At 47.1% G+C, this 18,785-nt stretch overlaps 1 protein-coding gene across 3 annotated transcripts in view; it reads left to right on the top strand.

The window, feature by feature from the left end:
- FAM193A (family with sequence similarity 193 member A) overlaps positions 1–18,785 on the top strand; it is a 91,609-nt gene that overhangs the window by 31,352 nt on the left and 41,472 nt on the right. For 2 of the 3 annotated variants that reach the window (XM_084904039.1, XM_084904037.1), the window contains exons 3-4: positions 17,951–18,084; positions 18,544–18,711. In XM_084904039.1, the coding sequence (XP_084760165.1) occupies positions 17,951–18,084; positions 18,544–18,711 (302 nt within the window). The remainder of the gene's footprint in view (positions 1–17,950; positions 18,085–18,543; positions 18,712–18,785) is intronic. The other variant, XM_084904038.1, reaches the window with a different exon arrangement.

Genomic DNA, 18,785 nt, shown 5'->3' with positions numbered 1-18,785 from the left:
CTGTGTTTGCAGGCTTGGACCTTCTGTTCTTTCATAAAGTTGGCCTCTCTGTTTAAGCTGGTTAACATTGCTGGCCTTTAAAAAAAGATATAATTTACATGTGGAAGGATTCACCCTTTTAAAGGGGATACAGGTCAGTGAGTCTGACAAACGCAGGCAGTTGTGTGACCACCACTGCACAGGCTCCCTGGCTCACTTTCACCGGCAGCAGCTCCCCTCGCACCCCTCCCTCAGCCATCGCCCTGGTTCCGTCCCGCGGTCCTCCTTTCCCGGCACTCGGCCTGTGGTGTGTGATGAACAGCTTGTTTCTCATTTGCTGTGGATGGATGTGGAGTTACTTCTGCACTTGGACTTTGCTCTGGCTACGTCACCACACCCCACGTGGTGGGAGCCTTTCTTCTCTCTCCCCAACTCCCTCCCCGTCAGGGCCAAGCTCCTTCTTACCCCCTTGTCTGGGGGTTTCCAGGTACCTCTCCCTTCCCATCCCCACAAGGCTTCATGCTTGGTTATTATCTTCCTTTAAAAAAAAATTAAGCATATGTTTATTGATTGCAGAGAGGGAAGGGAAAGGGAGTGAGAGAAATGATGAGAGAGACACATTGATCGGCTGCCTCCTGCATATCCCCTCCCGGGGATTAAGCCCGCAACTCAGGCCGTGCCCTGACCGGGAATCAATCAATGACCTCTTGGTGCCCGGGCAGCCACGCCGCGGGGCTGTCCTTTCCCTCTGTCCGGGGTGCTGGCCAGGAGAAGCAGGAGCTCTGGAACCGCCTCTGCTAAACAGCCCGCCTTTGCCCAGCCTCCTTCCCGCTGCACCATCTCCTCTCGCCCCTTCAAACCAGGCATGTCTCTGAATGTGAAACTTCCGGTTTAACGTTTTAAACTTCCATGTCTTTTCTGGTTAGTTTTGGTAAACTACTCTTAGAAATTATCAGTTATTGCCGAAACCGGTTTGGCTCAGTGGATAGAGTGTCGGTCTGCGGACTGAAAGGTCCCAGGTTCGATTCCGGTCAAGGGCATGTACCTTGGTTGCAGGCACATCCCCAGTAGGGGGTGTGCAGGAGGCAGCTGGTCGATGATTCTCTCTCATCGATGTTTCTAACTCTCTAGCCCTCTCTCTTCCTCTCTGTAAAAAATCAATAAAATATATTTTTAAAAAGAAAGAAAGAAATTATCAGTTATTGGTATGCAATTGTGTGCAGACCGTCTCTTTAATTCTGACCGTATTTGTAGATGCAACTCTTGGAATTCCTCATATTTCTGCCCTCCCCCCCCTTTTTTTTTTAACCAGACTTGCTAGAAGTCTGTCAATTTTATCTTTTCAAAGAAGAGCTTTTTAATTTTTAAAATCTCTCTCCTTTTACCTGGTCTGTTTCATGCATCATGCAGCTTTATGTGAGTGTGACATGTGTGATTAGTGAATGCTGAGGGACAGGAGAGGTGGGAAGGTACCCGTGAACACAGCAGTTGCTGTCCCTCTCCCCCGTCTCCCCGCCATCCTCTCATCTCCAGAGGCATCCCTGTCCCCGGTTCTGGTCTGTCCTCTGGAGGCGTTCGGGTTGCTCTGGAGGAAGGTGTGGCGGCGGACACCTGTCAGTCAGAGACACCAGCATCTCCCGGTGTCTTGCTCTGGGAGCGGATGCGCATGCCTCCAGAGGGAGGGGCTGCTGACAAGTGCCCTGGAGCCTGAGCATGGTGCCCTCTGCTTTGGGGAGCTGCGTTCCTGTGCTGCTCTCACCGGAGACTGTGGGAGCCGGAGCCTCGCCAGCCTGCTGCTTGGGAGCAGGAGGAGAGAGCCGTCCCCGTGAGTCACCGGCTCCTCCAGGCGGTCCCGCTGAGTGTGGCCACGGAGGCCGTGGCTTCTCCTTTCTTTCGGTGGCTGCTCTCCTGCTTTCCTAGGTTGTGTTCTTTCTTACCCACCAGTCCCTGTTCTTTGATATGTGCTGGAAGCCTCTAATTGATGCTCTAGATTTCAAAATGTTAGTTGTATTGGCTCAATTATAAGTATTACCCAATTTTCAGTATTTCTGTTTTGAACTATGAATTATCTACTATTCATAAATATCCAAACATACCTTTAGGATTACCTTGAGTCATACTGACCTTTACTTCACTGCTGTTAGAACTAGCGGTCGTGGTCTGTGGTCGGTCTCACTGATAAGGGCTCAGTGTTTATGGATGTCCGTGGGAGCTTCAGAATGTCCTCAGGTTGGGAAGGAGAGCTCCATGTCTTCCCTTGTTAATTATGCTCGTAGCCCTTTTGTATTTTTATTGGTTCTTTGTGTGCTTAACACTCTCAATTTCAGAGTAATATCCGTGCAGGGGTCTTCAAACTTTTTAAAGTGGGGGCCAGATCACGGTCCCTCAGAGAGCTGGAGGGCCGGACTATATGAACTACTAATCCCTACTGTAACACCTTGGCTGCGCTCACTGCCCAAAAAACCTGGCGGGCAGGATCAGACTCCCCTGGGGGCTGCATGTGGCCCGCGGGCCTTAGTTTGAAGACCCCTGCAAAGTCTCCTACTATCATGTATATTTGTCTTTCTTTCCTTATAAATATTTCCATTTTGATTTACATGTTTCAAGGCTGTGCTGGGTGAATATAGGTTAAAATGATTATAAATCCTACATTGTTCCTTTTCTTTTTTAAAATGTATTTTAATTTTATTTATTTTTATTAGTTTCAGAGAGGAAGGGAGAGGGAGAAAGAGATAGAAATATCAATGATGAGAGAGAATCACGGATTGGCTGCTTCCTACATGCCTCCCACTGGGGATGGAGCCTGCAACCTGAGCATGTGCCCTGAACAGATTCGAACCTGGGACTCTTCAGTCCGCAGGCCAAAGCTTTACTCACTGAGCCACGCCGGCTGGGCCCGCATTGTTCTTTTTCTTGCATTGAAATCATCTGAGCCCCTTTATCCTAAGGGCTCCTTGCTGTGTCCTATGTGAACTCCTCCCCTCTCACTTCTCCTGTTCAGCCCCTGGCTGTGGCCTGCATTGGGTGAGCAGTCCGCACAGAGGCGGCTTAACTTGGTCTCTCTTTTCCTACCGTGTTTCTCCGAAAATAAGACCTAGCGCATGGAAAGATAAGACATCCCCTGAAAATAAGACCTAGCGCAACTTTGGGAGAAAAAAATAATATAAGACACTGTCTTATTTTCGGGGAAACGGGGTACTTGTCAGTAGTGACCTTGACCTTTGTCCCTAATGGATTGCTGGTCTGTGTCAGTTTAGCTCTCGCCACACAGGCCCGGCCCAGCACATCCCCCTGTGCCCCGCAGGCCTCCGTCTTCTCCAGAGCGCGCTCCTGCTCTTGGTTGGCTAGGCCGCTGCCCTCCATCCCACTCATCGTCCTTGGGTGCCTGCTGCTTTGAACTTGGCACAGATACCAGTACAGTAGCATTACTTTGTGGCTCATGCATTTTGTTGGAGACTCACAAGTGTCGCTTCTTTGCTGTCACCTCCTGATGCACCGCCGCGCTGGTTTCCGGGTTCCTGCTGGGCGCCGCTGTCTGGGGGCGCGGGGGGGGAGGCAGTCGTGGGCGATCTATAGCGAGAGCTGATCAGTAGCGTATTTTTCAGTGAAAACTATTTTCTGAAACAAAAATAATTTAGTCAGGGCTGTGGTCCATGTGGCTCAGTTGGTTGTCATTCCATGCACCAAAAGGTTTCCGGTTCAATTCCCAGTTGGGGCGCATGCCCAGGTTGTGGGTTTGATCCCCGGTGGAGGGCATGCAGGAGGCAGCCAATCGATGTTTCTCTCTCCCTCTCCCTTCCTCTCTCTCTCTGAAATCAATAAAAAATTATTAAAAAAAATAATTTAGTGATTAGAGTAGCATTGTTTAGAAAATCTTTTTAATGTTTGTGTAATAGGAGGTGCCAGATTCTCAATCTGTCGTGATAGGCTGTTTTGATTGGAGAAAATATTTCAGTAGCTTTTTTAGATAACTGCATTTTCTTCTAAGCACGCTGACCAGAAGTAGCTTGTTAATGGTGAGTTCCAGCGAAGAGTCAGGCAGCAGCAGTTATTTCCTGCGTTAAACAAGTCCTTGCTCTCGCACTCTGCGTGACTCCTTGCCCGCGTGGGACTCGGTAACATCACGCGTTGGTCGTCGGTAAGAGCAGTGGCTTACCCGGTGAGGCAGACGGCGCCGATGCCGGCACCTCTCCTGTTCGGTGGGGAGAACTCAAGTCTGCTCGCCACCGCACTCAGGAAGGCCGGAACGCCGAGCAGGCTTGCCAGGCTGTGATTCTTGCCGGAAAGCTCCGGGTTACTGATTAGCCACCGAGAGTGGCAGCTGTTTCCCTGGAAGCGACAGGCTCCGTTCATTCATTTTTGAGAAAATGTCTGGCAAATGGCCACGTCTGGATTGCCTTGTTCCGTCTGTCAGGCCTTCTCCCCAGCGTCTTGGGGACGCTCTGTGTGCACATCCTGTTTCATCACGAAGAAGGTTCCGGAGCCGTGGCTGCAGGGCTGGGCCTGCTCTTTCTAAGCGGGCCTGCCGTGGGGAAGGCCGCCTGTGGTCCTGCGAGGGGGCAGCTTCACCCCCCGCGCTTTCCCACGTCACGGCCCCTGCGGGCACGGGGAAAGGGCAGTGCCATCTGGGGTGAATGTGGGCACACGGTGAGCGCCCCAGTCTGTTGGGGGTCTTTTCCTGATCTCTGTCCAGTGAGGTCCTGGCGGGCACATCAGCGCACGGCCCCGCGCTGGCTGCTCCCTCTCGCTGTGCTCACAGCCTCTTGAGGAAGACTAGTTCGTTTCTAACCTTTTTAAGCCACATTTCCCAGGGGACTTTGTAGTAGTTACTGCCTTCTGTAGCCCTGTTTGTTATTTCCTCCTATGAACTCACAAGTGCATTTTAGTCTGTATTTTCTGTCCGCACAGTCCAAAGGAATATGTGGATGACAAATGGAGCCACATAGGTAACTGAAAATGTTTTAGTAGCCCCATATCAGAAACTAAAAAGAAACAGGTGATATTATATGTTTTACTTGAATATATTCAAGCTCATTTCAGCATGTACTCAGTATAAAAAACATTAGTGAGATTTTTCTATATTTTCATACTGAATATTCGAAATCCTGCTCACCTTTCAAATACTCAATAGCCACATATGTTTTGGGGCTACTGAACAGCACAGTTTTATGCTTGTATTGTTTTGCATTCCAAATTTTTTTTTAAGAGAGAGGAAGAGGGAGGGATAGATAGAAACATTGATGAGAGAAATATTATCAATTAGCTGCCTCCTGCACACCCTCTTATTGGGGATCCAGCCACAGCTTGGGCATGTGCTCTGATGAGGAATTGAACCCGGGACCTCTTGGTTCATGGGTCAATGCTCAACCGCTGAGCCACTCCGGCAGGGCTGCTTTGCATAGACCTTCGACCCGCCTGGATGGAAGTTAAAATTGTCTGTGGTGTGGAGGTGAGGTCCAGTTTAATGCATTGCCATGTGGAGAGCCAAAGCTGCCTTTGATGAACATGCAAAGGCAGGGTTTCAGGACTCCGGAACGTTCACAGTGCGCTTCTCGAAGCACGGCTCACACGTCGAGGGGCCGGGGGGCAGTGGTGTATTTTCATGGTCTTCGAAGACAATGGAAACACTTGGTGTTCTGATGATGGGGAAGGCTTGTTGGGATTGCGGAGCTTTGGCTCTGACTTCTGCGAGCTGGGGCCGGGGTGGTGCCTGTCAAGTCCAGGCTGCCGAGCAAGGACCAGAGGGCGTCCCGCACTCACATTCCGGCCGAGGCCTGGCTGCTCCGGGCGGGAGAAAGCAGAGGCAGAGGAGGGCTGTGGGACGCTTACGGAGGCCTTCCAGGGCAGGCCTGACTCAAAGAGCCTGCTGCTTAGCCAGCGCCAGGCCTGTGCTGAATTCAGCAATTTAGTTTCAGCTAATCATTCATCTTTTTCTTTAAAATAATGTGTATTTGAATTTTAGTGATTTATCAAGGTGTTTTGTTTTGTTTGTGTAAGTTGTAGACCAACTTGAGTTTTTCTTCTTATGCAAGGACTTAACAACACAAGTTACATTGCATTTTACTTTTGTAGATGTTTAAATAGCAAGAAGTTTGGTTGGGGTGGGAAATGGCGCTTTTGGAGAATATTTTAAAAAAGATGTCTTGCAGTACTGCAGCATCTGGCCACAAGGACGACTATGCAGCAAATTCATGTTCTGTGTTTGTGCTTTCAAGGTTGGCTGTTAAAGGCTCTGCTTGGTTCTGGACATTAGCAGTTGTCTGGGTTCCCGTGCATGTGGTTGAAATGTAAGTCCTGCATTTTACACTAAGGAGCCAGATTCTTTGTTAGTTAATATATACAAGGCATACAGCCCCCATTTAAACCATCCATTTAAGGCTTTGCTGACATTCGCCCTTATCTTGAATGTTCTCCTGTTGGGTCTTGGTTCGTAATACAAACATGCAGTCCCTTTATGATGAACTTCATGAAGGTGGATGCCAACGTAATTGTCACTGCTGCCCAGAATCGTTAGAACGATAGGACAGAAAGATCATCGGAATGGTGGTCTTTGGCTTTTGTCGCTTAACATATGCTTTTGAGGTTCATCTATGTCACTACGTGTGCCAGTGTTAATTTCTTTTTATTTCTGAACTAGAGGCCCGGTGCACAAAATTCATGCATGGGCAGGGGCGGCGGTGTGCCTCAGCCCGGCCTGTGGCTTCTCACAATCCAGGACATCCCTCTCGCAATCGGGGACCCCTCGCTCCTAACCGCCCTCCTGCTCACTCCTTACCACTTGGCTCACTGCTCCTTAGAGGTTCCCTCAACCGCTACTGTGCTCGCCAGCCGTGAGCTCGGCTTCTGGCTGAGTGGCGCTCCTGCTGTGGGAGGCACTGACCACCAGGGGGCAGCTCCTGCGTTGAGCATCTGCCCTCGGGTGGTCAGTGCACATCATAGTGACTGGTCATTCTGGTTGTTCCACCGTAATGCTTCGTCATAATGGGCCTTTATACATATAGACTAGAGGCCCGGTGCACGAAATTTGTGCACTGGGGGGGAGGGTTGTCCCCCAGACTGGCCTGTGCCCTCCCACAGTACGGGAGCCCTGTGATTGATTGCCCCCAAGAGGTAGGCCGGAGCCAGGGGTCCCACCTCCATGGCGGGTGCTCAGGTGTGTGGAGCCATCTTGTGACGACGTGAGGGCATCATGTGTGAGTGTGTGACTACTACTTAGCCTTTTATTGGTGAGGGTAGTGTTCCATTGTGCAGGTGAACCAGTTTGTTTCTCCACCAGCAGTAGAGGGACATTTGTGTTTGCTGGTTTGGGCTGTTGAATAAAGCTCCTAGTAACATTTCAGTACAAGTCTTCGTGTGGGCATAGTTCATTTCTCTGTTATGAAGACCTAGGAGTGGATTCAAGGTCATAGGCTGATGTCATAAGAACCATCATGCTTTGTGTCAGGGTGCTGGTGCTGTTTCCCAGCCAGGTGTGCCAGTCTCCCTGGCCTCTGTTCTCCCCCAGGCTGGGTGTTGGCAGTCCTTAATGACAGCCATGCCTGGGGCTCCTAGTATTCCCAGACAGCTGCAGTTTGCCTTTTCTTAGTGACCGTTGAGCATCTTTTCACATGCTTTTTCCCACCTGTATCCGGTGGTGAAGTGGCTGTTCACATCTCCTACCTGTTTTTAATTGGTTTGTTTATATTACGGAGTGAGAGATCTTTACATATTCTGAATACAAGACTTTTTTTAAAAAAATTTTTTAATTAAATTATTATCTTTGTACATATACCATTGCCCCCACCTCCCATACATGCCCTCCCTCCCCAGAGTTTTGTGTCCATTGGTTGTACTTATATGCATGTATACAAGTCCTTCGGTTGATATCTTATCTCCCCCAGATCTCCCTAACGTCCCCGCTGTAATTTGACAGTCTGCTTGTTGCTTTATTGTCTCTATATCTATCTTTTGGTTCTTCAGTTTATAATGTTCTTTATCATCCATAAATAAGTGAGGTCATGTGGTGTTTCTCTTTCATTGACTGGCTTGTTTCACTCAGCATGATGTTCTCCAGTTCCATCCAGGTTGCTGCAAATGATGAGACTTTCTTCTTTTTTATGGCAGCGTAATATTCCACTGTGTAGATGTACCATAGTTTTCTGATCCAGTCATCTGGGCACCTAGACTGTTTCTAAATCCTAGCTATTGTAAATTGTGCTGCTATGAACACAGGGGTGCATATATCCTTTCTGATTGGTGTTTCTAGTTTCTTGGGATATATTCCTAGGAGTGGGATTACTGGGTCAAATGGGAGTTCCATTTTCAGTTTTTTGAGGAAGCTCCATACTGTTCTCCACAGTGGTTGCACCAGTCTGCATTCCCACCAGCAGTGCCTGAAGGTTCCTTTTTCTCTGCAACCTCGCCAACACTTGTCGTTTGTTGATTTGTTGACGTTGGCCATTCTGACAGGTGTGAGATGGTGCCGCATTGTTGTTTTGATTTGCATCTCTTAATACAAGACTTTTATTAGACATGTTTCTCAAATATTTTCTCCCAGTGTGTGGCTTGCCTTTGCTTTATATAACACTCTTTTATGAAGAGCAAAAGCTTTACATTTGGGCCAAGTCCAAGGTATCAACTTTGAAGTGGTTTGGGCTTCTGTGTTCTGCGGGAGAAGTCTTGGCTGCCTAATGTTTAAAGAACTTTTGGTCTCTGTTTTTTTCTAGATGTTTTATGGTTTGAGCTTATACATTTGATCTGTGACCCATTTTGAGTGAACTTTTGTGTAAAGAGTTACAGTTCATCCTTTTTGTATATGAATGTCTAGTTGTTCCAGAACTGTTTGTTGAAAATTCTGTTTTTCCTTGTTGAATTACCTCGGCATTTTTATAAAAAAACAGTTGATGCCACATGAGTGGGCCTGCTTCTGGACTCTGAGTTCCACTTTGCATAGATGTGGTCCTTTGCCAGTGTCATGCCGTCTTCATTCGAGAAGCTAAGGTATAAAATCTGGTAGTAGTGGTCCCCAGCTTTGTTATTTTTAAAAGTGTTTGGCTGTTCTAGGTCCTTTACGTTTCCATAAAAAGTTTAGAATCGTCTTGTGAGTTTCTGCAGAAATTCCTGGCACTGTGTTGAGTTACAGACCAGTTTGGGAAACATTGACACCTTAACATTGAGTCTTCCAATCCATGAATGTGGTGTGAACCTTCATTAAGTTAGGTCTTTCATGTTTATTCTTAGAATAGTTTTCTAGTCTTAAAACTATAGGCTTTGCATATAGTGTATTGAAAACTTTTCAAAGTATTTCATATTTTTCTTGCTATTTTAAATTATGCTTCTAGAATTTTTAAATATCCAATTGCTTATTGCTAGTATATAGAAATGCAACTGCTTTTTTTGTATATTGCGTTTATATCCTATGAAATCCCATTTATTTTAGTGGTCTATTGGTAGATTCTTTAGGATTGTCTACGTAGATGATCATGTCATCTGTTAGTGATGTGTTTCTTCCTTTACAATCTTTATGTCTTCTGCTTTTTCTTGCCGTGTTACATGCGTTAGGACCTCTAGTATGAAGTTGAATAGGAGTGGTGTGAGCGGACATTCTTGCCTGTTCCCAGTCTTAGGGGAAAAGCACTTAGTCTTTTATTGCTAAGTATGATGTTAGGTGTAGGTTTTTATAGATCAGGTTGAAGGAAGTATACTTCTGATTTTAGTTTGCTGAGTCTTATCATGAATGGATATTTCATTTTATAAAACTTTTTCTACATCTATTGAAATGATCATGGAGATGTTTTTGTTAAAATTAGTTATGGTGGTTTATTTTATTTTTATTTTTTAAAACATTTTATTGCTTTTTTACAGAGAATAACGGAGAAGGATAGAGAATTAGAAACATCAATGAGAGAGAAACATTGATCAGTTGCCTTCTACAGCCTCCCCTCCCCCACACATGGGGATGTGACAGCAACCAAGGTACATGCCCTTGACCAGAATTGAGCCTGGGACCTCTCACTGCGCAGGCCGATGCTCTATCCACTGAGCCAAATCGGTCAGGGCTAGTTATGGTAGTTTTTAAATGTTGAAGAACTGCCGAAACTGGTTTGGCTCAGTGGTAGAGCGTTGGTCTGAGGACTGAAAGGTCCCGGGTTCGATTCTGGTCAGGGGCATGTACGTTGGTTGCGGGCACATCCCCAGTAGGGGGTGTGCAAGAGGCAGCTGGTCGATGTTTCTCTCTCATCGACGTTTCTAGCTCTCTATCCCTCTCTCCTCCTCTCTGTAAAAAATCAATAAAATGTGTTCATTTTCATTTGTTTCCAGGAAGTTTTTTATTTCTTTCTTGATAACCCATTCATTGTTTAATAACATGCTATTTACCCTCCATGTGTTTGAATGATTTGGGGTGTTTTTACTGTAGTTGATTTCTAATTTCATTCCACTGTAATCTAAGAAGAGGCTTGATATGATTTCAGTCTTCTTGAACTTGTAGAGACTTGTTTTGTGTCCTAATATGTGATGTATCTTTGTGAATGATCCACGTGCACTTGAGAAGAATGTATATTCTGCTGTGTTGGGGTGACATGTTCTAAAAATGCTAATTAAATCCATCTGATGCAGAGTATCCTTTAGAGCCTCTGTTTCCTTTGTTAAGTTTTTGTCTGGAAGATCTCCCCAGTGAAGTCAGAGGGGTGTTAATAGTCACTATGACTATTGTCAGTCTCTCCGTTAAAGTCTTCAAAAAGTTTTTTTTGTTTTTTTTTTTAATATATTTAGGTGTTCCTATGTTGGATGCATATAGATTTACCAGGATTATATCTTCTTGTTGGATTGATCCCTTTAATATTACGTAGTGACTTTTGTTGTCTCTTGTGATGGCCTTCATTTTAAAGTCTATTTTGTCAGATATTAGGTCTAGTAATAATTAATGTCGTTTTCTAATACTTTTTTAAATCGAATTTATTTAAACAATACAACAAAATTTAATCAACAATATAGTTGCCGTTGTTTTCTACTACTTGTGCCCAACGCTCCGGAAGCATTTTAATCCCTCTGTTGTAAAATTCTTGTGATTTTGATGCAAAAAATTCGGTCAATGCATTTTTGAGGCATTCTTCTTTTTTTTTTTTTTTATAAATATTTTATTGATTTTACACAGAGAGGAATTGAGAGGGACAGAGAGTTAGAAACGTCGATGAGAGAGAAACACCGACCAGCTGCCTCTTGCACACCCCCCACTGGGGATGTGCCCGCAACCAAGGTACATGCCCTTGACCGGAATCGAACCCGGGACCTTTCAGTCCGCAGGCCGACGCTCTACCAATGAGCCAAACCGGTCCCGGCGAGGCATTCTTCATTATTAAATTTTTTTCCAAGAAGAAAGTTTTGCAAAGAACGAAACAAATGGTAATCGGAAGGGGCAATATCAGGAGAATATGCAGGTTGAGGGAGAACTTCCCATTCCAACTGGCGCAGTTTTTCAGCAGTGATTCTTGCAGTATGCGGTCGTGCGTTATCGTGGTGAAGAATTACGCCCTTCCGATTAATCAGTGCGGGTTCTTTTTCTCTTAAAGCTTGGGCTAACCTTTCCAATTGGGCACTATACACTGCACTTGTAATGGTTTGGTTAGATGGTAAAAGTTCATAATGAAGAATTCCTTTAAAATTCCACCAAACACACAACATCACTTTTTTCGCATGCAAGTCAGGTTTTGGCGTGGGCTGCGGAGCCTCATTTTTGTCCAACCATTGAGGCCGCCTTTTCAAATTAACATACAGCACCCATTCTTCATCTCCGGTAACAATTTGCTCTAAAAACGGCAAACGGTTTTGACGAGAGAGGAGCGAACTGCAAATTGTGACTCTTTGATTACGGTTGTTGTCGGTCAACTCATGAGGAACCCATTTTCCAAACTTTTGGACTTTGCCAAGTGCACGCAATTGATTGGAAATTGTTTTTTGTGAACAATTTAAAGTTGTCGCAAGCTCTTGTTGGGTAATTTGAGGATTTTTCACCAAAAGAGCTTGAAGAGCTTCTTGATCAAAATTGGACACACGGCCTCGACCACTCTTGTCATCTAACGAAAAATTTCCCTCGCGAAATTTCTCAAACCAACGCTGGCATTTTCTGGCGCTAACTGTGGCATTTTCTGGCGCTAACTGCATCTTGACCAAGAGCACTACAGATGTTTTTTGCAGCCTCACTTGCTTTTCTTCCTAATTGGAACTCGTAAAGCATGCAGTGCCGAATATGCTCTTCATCCGCCATCTTCTTAGCCCTAGTTTTGCAACAAAAACCAAACCAAACACAAACTTTTTCAAGCAAAACTTGTTAATTGCACTTCACACGTTCTGTAGATACCACGTGTTTGAAGGTTATGTCAATACAAGTCAACGCCAAGCAAGATTTTAAACGAATGTTTAAAAACGACATTAATTATTACTATACCCGATATAAGTATTGCTAATCCAGCTTTTTTTTCTTTTCCATTTGCATGGAGATCCCCCCCCCCCCCCCATCCTCTCTCATCCTGTGTGTATCTTTTGTTTTGAGGTGGGTCTCTTGAAGACAGTTTATAGTTGGGTTATGTTTTTGTATCCATTCAGCTACCCTATGACTTTTGATGGGAGCAGTTAGTCTGTTTACATTTAGGATTATTATTGATAGGTACTTACTTATTGCCATTTTAATTCTGTATGGCTAGGTTTCTCTATCTGTTTTCTTCTCATTACAGCATTCCTTTTAGCATTTTTTATAATGCTGGCTTGGTAGTGATATATTTGTCTGGGAAGCTCTTTATTTGAATGATAGCCTTACTGGATATAGTAATCTTGGTCTCAGATCCTTGCTTTCCATTATCGTGAGTACTTCATGCCATTCCCTCTGGCCTGTCAAGTTTCTGATGAGGAATTAGGTGTTAGCCTTATGGGAACTCCTTTGTAGGTAACAGTTTGCTCTTCTCATGCTGTCTTTAAGATTCTCTCTTTGTCTTTAATTTTTGACATTTTAATTATGATGTGTCTGGGCATGGGCCTGTTTGTGTTCTTCCTGCTGGGGGTTCTCTGTGCCTCCCGAGCTTGTGTGACTTTTTCCTTTACCAGGTTAGGGGCATTTTATGCCATTATTTCTTCAAATACCTTCTCTATGCCTTTCTCCCCTCTGCCTCTTCTGGCATATCTACTGTTCTAATATTGTTATGTTTCACATTGTCCCACGGCTCCCTTAAGCTGTCCTCCTATTTCTTAATTGTTTTTTCTTTTTGGTTCTCTGACTGAGTGATATTTTCAACTGTCTTCTAATTCACCAATTTGATCCTCAGCTTCCTCTAATCTGTGTATTCCTTCTGATGTGTTTTTTGTGTTATGTCATTCTTTATCTCAGAATTCTTTTTTCATAGTTACTATATCTTTTTTCATGCTATTCAGCATTTTTACCATCATTACTCTGAACTCTGATTCAGATAAATTTCTTATCCCTGCTTTATTTATCTCTCCTTCTGGACAATTCTCTAGTTCTTTCATGCGGGTTTTTTTTTTCTTTGTCTCCTCATTTTGGCTTTCTGTTTGAGTTTGTGACTATATATTAGGTGGATCCTCTCAGTCTCTAGTGCAGGACATTGGTAAAGGCTGTTTCTGATTAATTAGATCAGGCATAGACTCAAAGCCTCCAGAGACCGCCTCTGCCTCAGACGGATAGGATTCCAACTTGAATTACACCCCCCCCCCCCCCACAATTGTCCTCAGGTGTGGTGAGAGTTTTTCAACAGGGTGGGGCAGTTGCTTCTGCCTGGAGGCTAATTGTTACTTTTAATCTCCTAAGAGGCCTCAGGGCAAGGTGTTTTCCAATAGGGTGTGTCCACTGTCTTCCTCCAGGCCAGGCAGGTGTTTATGTGGGAAAGATGTCCTCGCTGCATGAGGGAATGATTCAGCCTGGGAAACTTGGGTGTCTGTCTTCTGAGCTCTATCCCCCAAGTTCCCATTCCTAGGTTCTGCTCTCACAGCTCCAATCCTCTTCACCCTCCCTCTGCCAGGGCACAAGGTGGGTGGCTCCACAGGGAATTTTTGTGTGTTGGCCCTTTAAGAGGGTGCCCCAATTTTCAGCTGCCACTCCCTGGCAGACAGCACCCCACTGCTTTCCACAGCTAGATGTTATGTGGGTACCCTCCTCAGATTGGTGCTCTCTGCTGGGGGGCCCGCTTGGGGATTAGATCCCAGAGTTCTCCGCGGCACCCCCTCCCCCATGGCTGAGACATCTCTCGGGACTTCAGTGGACACCTGTGGGTGCCTGGCCAGCCCTTTCACGCCTCCGCCCCTCCTACCAGTTCAATGCGGTCTCCACCTTCGGTCCTCGAGTATCAGGGTTCTCTCCGAGTTTCCCATTGATTACTCAGGAAGTTTTTCTGTATTTTATTTTATTTTAAATATATTTTTATTGATTTTTTTTTTTTTTTTTTTTTTTACAGAGAGGAAGGGAGAGAGATAGAGAGCTGGAAATGTTGATGAGAGAGAAACACTGACCAGCTGCCTCCTGCACACCCCCTACCGGGGATGTCCCCACAATCAACGTACATGCCCCTGACCGGAATCAAACCTGGGACCTTTCAGTACGCAGACTGACGCTCTATCCACTGAGCCAAAAACAGTTTCAGCTCAATTACTTTTTCTTGTGATGAGAATTCTTTTTTTAAAAAAAAATATATTTTATTGATCTTGTACAGAGAAGAAGGGAGAGAGATAGAGAGTTAGAAACATCAATGAGAGTCATCGATCAGCTGCCTCTTGCGCACCCCTTACTGGGGATATGCCCGCAACCAAGGTACATGCCCTTGACTGGAATCGAACCCAGTTCCCAAGCCGACGCTCTATCCATTGAGCCAAACCGGTCCCGGCTTGTGATGAGAATTCTAACGATCTGTTCTCTTAGCAACTTTTAGACACAAACACAGTACTTCAACTTTAGTCTCCATGCTGTTTTTTTCTCCCATGACTCATTCAATAGCTAGAAGTTTGTACCTTTGACCCTCCTTTTGTTATTATTAGCTCAATTCTGTTATATCCATGTGATTTAATTATTAAAAATTGTTGACATTTGTTTTATGGCTAACCTTGGTTGATGTTTCATTAAAGAATTTGTGTTCCCTTGTTGGAAAGATTGTGCTATGAATTTTAGTTAAATCAAATTGGCTAGTGGCGGTGTCCACATCGGCTGCATCCTTTCTGGTGTTTTGTCTAGTTCATTTATCCCCTTTTTATGTGGGACACCCTGGCCTGTGAGGTAGACTTCTTAATTTTCTTCCAAATGTTTTGCTCATTTTTTTAGTCTTGATTCTTGCTGTGCTTCATTTTAGATTATTTCTATTACTTGTCTTCAGGTTTATTTTTATTTATTTAAATATATTTTTATTTTACAGAGAGGAAGAGAGAGGGATAGAGAGTTAGAACATCGATGAGAGAGAATCATCCATCAGCTGCCTCTTGCACACCCCATACTGGGGATGTGCCTGCAACCAAGGTACATGCCCTTGACCGGAATCGAACCTGGGACCCTTCAGTCCACAGGCTGACACTTTATCCACGGAGCCAAACCAGTTTTGGCTGTCTTCAGGTTTATTGATACTCGACTATGTTTAATCTCTTAAAGTCTATCCTGTTTATTTTTTCTTTTAAGGTGTGTGTGTGTTTTTTTTGGTAAGACAATACACTTGTGTTATTCTATTTAAGCTACTAACTGTGGTAATTTGTTACAGCAGCAGCAGGAAACTAATACACTTTCACCCACCAGCACATCAGCTCCAAGAGGCCAGGATGTGTCTTGTTTGCGGCCACGTCCCCAGCACCTCGAGCAGGGTCCCACTCACAGGAGGCGCTCAGGGGAAATTTGTCGATTGACTGGTGGCTGCTTCAGCAACCAGGAGCTCCATCCCCTGGACTGAGATGGATGACCAGAGTGGTCATTTGATCTTTTAGGACATTTTTCATCTCCAGAAGTTCTGTTTGCTTGTGTTTTGCACCTTCACTTTCCTTGTGTTAATGCTTCCCCCTCTGCTTTCTTGAACACATGGAGTTTATCTGTCATCTCCAGTTTCAGATCCTAGTCTGTTCGTAGCATCACATCAATTATTTGGGGTCTATTTCTATTGATTAGTTTTCCCTCCTGGTTAGGTGTCATATTTTCCCGCTACTTAGGTTTGTCATTGGATGCTGGACCTTGTGCATTTTACATGTTGAGTGGCAGGTTTTGTTGTATTCTTTAAAAAAAATTAAAAAATATATATGTATATATTTCTTAATTGATGTCAGAGAGAAAGGGAGAGGGAGAGAGAGACAGAAACATCAATGATGAGAGAGAATCATTGACCAGACTCCTGCACGCCCTCTACTGGGGATCGAGCTGGCAACCCAGGCACGTGCCCCATGGCTGGAATTGAACCTGGGACCCTTTGGTCCGCAGACCGATGCTCTACCCACTGAGCCAAACCAGCTAGGGCATTGGTCGGCAAACTCATTAGTCAACAGAGCCAAACACCAATAGCACAACGATTGAAACTTCTTTTGAGAGCCAAATTTTTTAAACTTACACTTCTTCTAACACCACTTCTTCAAAATAGACTCACCCAGGCCATGGTATTTTGTGGAAGAGCCACACTCAAGGGGCCAAAGAGCCGCATGTGGCTTGCGAGCCGCAGTTTGCCAACCACGGAGTTAGGGTATTAAAAGTATTCTTTTAAACTGCATTGGACTTGGACCAAATACAGTAACTATAGTTAAAATCTGTCTCAGCTGAGTGCACACTTAAAGACTTAGTGGTCGTCTTGTGCCCTGTTTATTCGGCCGTATTTACCTTCCCCCCTGTCAGCAGGAGCTGTGACTGTCCTGGTTCTTGGTTGCTGCTCCGGGCGGTCCTGCGGGCCGGGCAGCCTGCTGTGTGGTACACAGCGAGAGAGGGTCAGGAAAGGCGACTGAGGTCACTGCACCACTCCTGAGAGCAGGGACACGTTTACACAGAGAGTCCGCTGCCCGGATCTGTGAAAGGAACTTGGAAGGGCCATGGTGGGTCCAGGGAGCAGCCACTGAGCATGGGGAGGGGAGAAGGTGTGGTTAGGATCCTGGGCAGCAGAATGGCTGCTGAGGAACTGCAGGCCCGGCTGGTGGGCTCGCTGGGGACCCTCATACCCCTGGGTGGCCGGAGCAAGCTGATGCAAAGCAGGGAACCAGGGGAGACCTGCCCCGCAGTGCCCCTCCAGTGCCCTCTGCTGACAAGGCTGGACATGGTGCCACTGGCCAAGGAGCAGTCCCAGGGCCACCTTCACAGAGCAGGCCTGGCGGGGTGTGTGTGTGTGTGTGTGTGTGTGTGTGTGCTGCTGAAGAGATGGCTGATGGCTGGCTCAGCTGCTCCCTGACCAGGTGTTGACCTTCTCGCTGAGGCGTGGCAGGGAGAGTTGTCTTCAGAGACTGAGGGCTCAGCGCTCCAGGCCAAGGCTGAGTGCCGGCAGGTTGGAGCGGAGTCTGCGGGAACCTTGAAGACCGTGGTCAGGAAGGGAGTCTGTTCCCAAGGGGGGAGGTTCCCCGGGGAGCTAGCTCCGTGCTGGCTCACATTTGGAGAGGGGATCAGCCTGGAAGAGCCGCAGAGCCGTCACCGCAGGAGCCAGGCAGGAGTGGCTCTGGTTAAACTCGCCGGCCGCCGGGGAGAGCCCCGCGCGTGGCTCTGAGCACTGGAGCCAGGCGGGCAGGACAGGAGAGCCTTTCACCGGCTCAGGCGTGACCCAGCCCCTCGGGGAGAGCAGACTTGGGGAGACAGGAGGAGGGCCAGGCGTCTTCTCCATGTGCCGCTTCCTTTGGGGGTCTGTCCGGTGCCTCTGCCCTTGGTGCCAGAGAGAAAAAGGCCCCGTCACGTTCGTTCGGAAGTGTCAGTGTCTTGGTTGTGTGTTTTCTAAAAGGCATTTTCCTGGGATTTGCATGAGCATTTAAACATGAGTCTGTGCTGTTCTCTCTCAAGCAGGGCCAGGACTTCCTTCTCCACGGCCCTCTGGGCGGGTCCCCGGCAGAGGCAGGCGGCGGGAGGCTGGCTCTGGGCGCCCAGCCGCTGCCCTCCGACACGTCCTGTGCTTGTGAGGCCTGCAGCGAGCGCAGGTACGGTGGGCGCAGGAGGGGGGCGCCTCGTGGGTGCTGGGCTGGGCAGGACGGCTTCTTGCTAAAGGCCATCCCTCCTGAGGGAGCCAGTGGCTGGTGAGCGAAGCTCCGCCCTCCTTCCCGCCTGAGGACCTGCCGGAGGGAGCGAGTCCTCAGGAGGGACAGGAGCCGGGCTCAGCCATCGGACCCGGGGTTGGTGGGTGGACGGGCCAGGCCTCCGTGGCTGAGAGCTGCCTAATGGGCCCGGGCGGTGGACGTGGGAGCGGGGCTGGTCACGTTCCCATCCCTGTTCTGGGAGGGGCTGAGGGCACCCCGGGGGCTGTGCCAGCCAGCCGCAGTGACAGCAGAGCTGGATGGAGTGGGGAAGGAAGTGGGTGTGGACCGGAGGGCCGCGATGGCGTGGGGGATGGCGAGGATGGTGCTGACTGACCCTGACCCCTGCCTTGTGCTGCCTCACAGAGAGAGCTCGGCAGAGACGGACCGGGAGCCACAGCAGCTGCAGAACTACTGGTCGGAAGTGCGCTACATGGTCCGCTGCATTTACCGCCAGGCGGGGACCCCGCTGGCCGACGACCAAGACCAGTCCCTGGTGCCTGATAAGGAGGGGGTGAAGGAGCTCGTGGATAGGTACACGTGTCCCCGTGTCATGTCCTCCCTCTGCTGCCGTGGCTGTGCTCACAGGGTCCGTGACGGCAGGGCTC

The sequence above is a fragment of the Pipistrellus hanaki genome (assembly GCF_964339955.1).
Source record: "Pipistrellus hanaki genome assembly, chromosome: 1".
NCBI lineage: Eukaryota > Metazoa > Chordata > Mammalia > Chiroptera > Vespertilionidae > Pipistrellus > Pipistrellus hanaki.
Note: the sequence above shows the minus strand (reverse complement) of the source record. Positions and strands in the feature narration are given on the sequence as shown.